The sequence below is a fragment of the Apteryx rowi genome, unplaced genomic scaffold (genome assembly GCF_003343035.1).
Source record: "Apteryx rowi isolate R43461 unplaced genomic scaffold, aptRow1 scaffold_1670, whole genome shotgun sequence".
Taxonomy (NCBI): domain Eukaryota; kingdom Metazoa; phylum Chordata; class Aves; order Apterygiformes; family Apterygidae; genus Apteryx; species Apteryx rowi.
The window spans coordinates 15,533-16,847 of NW_020447942.1; the positions used below are offsets into that span (position 1 = coordinate 15,533).

The 1,315-nt window shown below is 69.7% G+C and overlaps 1 protein-coding gene across 1 annotated transcript in view; it reads left to right on the plus strand.

Moving 5' to 3' along the window:
- LOC112963302 (leukocyte immunoglobulin-like receptor subfamily A member 1) overlaps positions 1-1,315 on the plus strand; it is a gene marked incomplete at its 3' end in the record, with an annotated part of 9,046 nt that overhangs the window by 3,722 nt on the left and 4,009 nt on the right. Inside the window, exons 5-6 of the mRNA XM_026060236.1 lie at positions 148-183; positions 739-1,017. Of these exons, the coding sequence (XP_025916021.1) occupies positions 148-183; positions 739-1,017 (315 nt within the window). The remainder of the gene's footprint in view (positions 1-147; positions 184-738; positions 1,018-1,315) is intronic.

Here is a 1,315-nt window from a genome sequence, read left to right on the forward strand (position 1 = left end):
ACCCTGCGCCGGGGGTAGGGGGGGTGACAGGGACACCCTGCCCTTTGTGGGGACGGCGGGGACACCCTGTCCCAAGGGGTTGGTGGCCCACGGGGAGGACGAGACCCCCCTGGCAGCAGCCGCCAACGAGCCCCGTGTCCTTTGCAGGCTGGTGGCTGGTGGCACCGAGCGGGGTGCAGGGAGGTGAGTACGGGGACACGGGGACGGGAGAACGGTCACGGGGGGACAGAAAGGGTGGATGAGGACGGAGGGTGCAGGGATGTGAGGTCGGGGACACGGGGACAGAACGGTCGCGGGGGGACGGAAAGGGTGGGTGAGGACGGAGGGTGCAGGGATGTGAGGACGGGGACACGGGGACGGGAGAACGGTCACGGGGGGACGGGGAGGGCGCATGAAAGGTGCACGGACGCGAGTGCAGGCGTGGGGACAGGGACAGGCTTGTTTGGGGGACGGTGGGACGCGAGGACGGGGCCGGAGAGGGGCTGGTGGGGCGCAGGGAGGCGAGCGGGAGCGCGGGGACAGACGGTGCCGGCTCATCGGAGCGGGGAGGCAGGGACGGGAACGGGACGGGGCAGGCAGGGCTGCGAGCGGAAGGGTGGGGAGGAGGACGGGGGGGACACGGGGGGGACACGGGCGCGAGCAAAGGGGGATGGGTTTGGCGGACGAGGGGGTTCCGAGATGTTCTTAAGGATGTAGGGACGGGGATGTCGCCAGCTGACAGCTCTGTCCCTGCCCCAGAGTCCCGACCCTCCCTGTCGCTGCACCCCAGTGAGGGGGTGGCCGTGGGGGACACGGTCACCCTGCGGTGCCGCGTGCCCCGGCTGGGTGTCCGGGTGCTGGTCTACCGGGAAGCAGGTGGGACCTACCGATGGTATGAGGACGGGGTGGAGGATACGGCCGAGTTCTCTGTGAAAGTGTTGGACCAGTGCTATGCCGGGAGATACCGGTGCCGGTTCGAGATCCTGGACCCGTCCTGGGCCTCGGAGCCGAGCGACCCCGTGGAGCTGGTGGTGCTGGGTGAGGGTCTGGCTGAGCCCCGAGTGGGGCTGGAGGTCCCTGGGGGTCCCCTGTGGGTGTGGGGTCTCCCTTGAGGTTCAGTAGGTGCCCAGGGGTTAGAGGATGCCCCTGGGGTGGCCGTGGGGCAGCGGGTGCTGAAGGTCACCGCATGGGTTAGGGGTGTCCCTGGTGGTCCCCATGGGGCAGGGGGTGCCAGGGGGTCACTGCATGGGTTAGGGGTGTCCCTGGTGGTCCCCATGGAGCAGGGGGTGCTGGAGGTCACCACATGGGTTAGGGGTGTCCCTGGTGGTCCCCATGG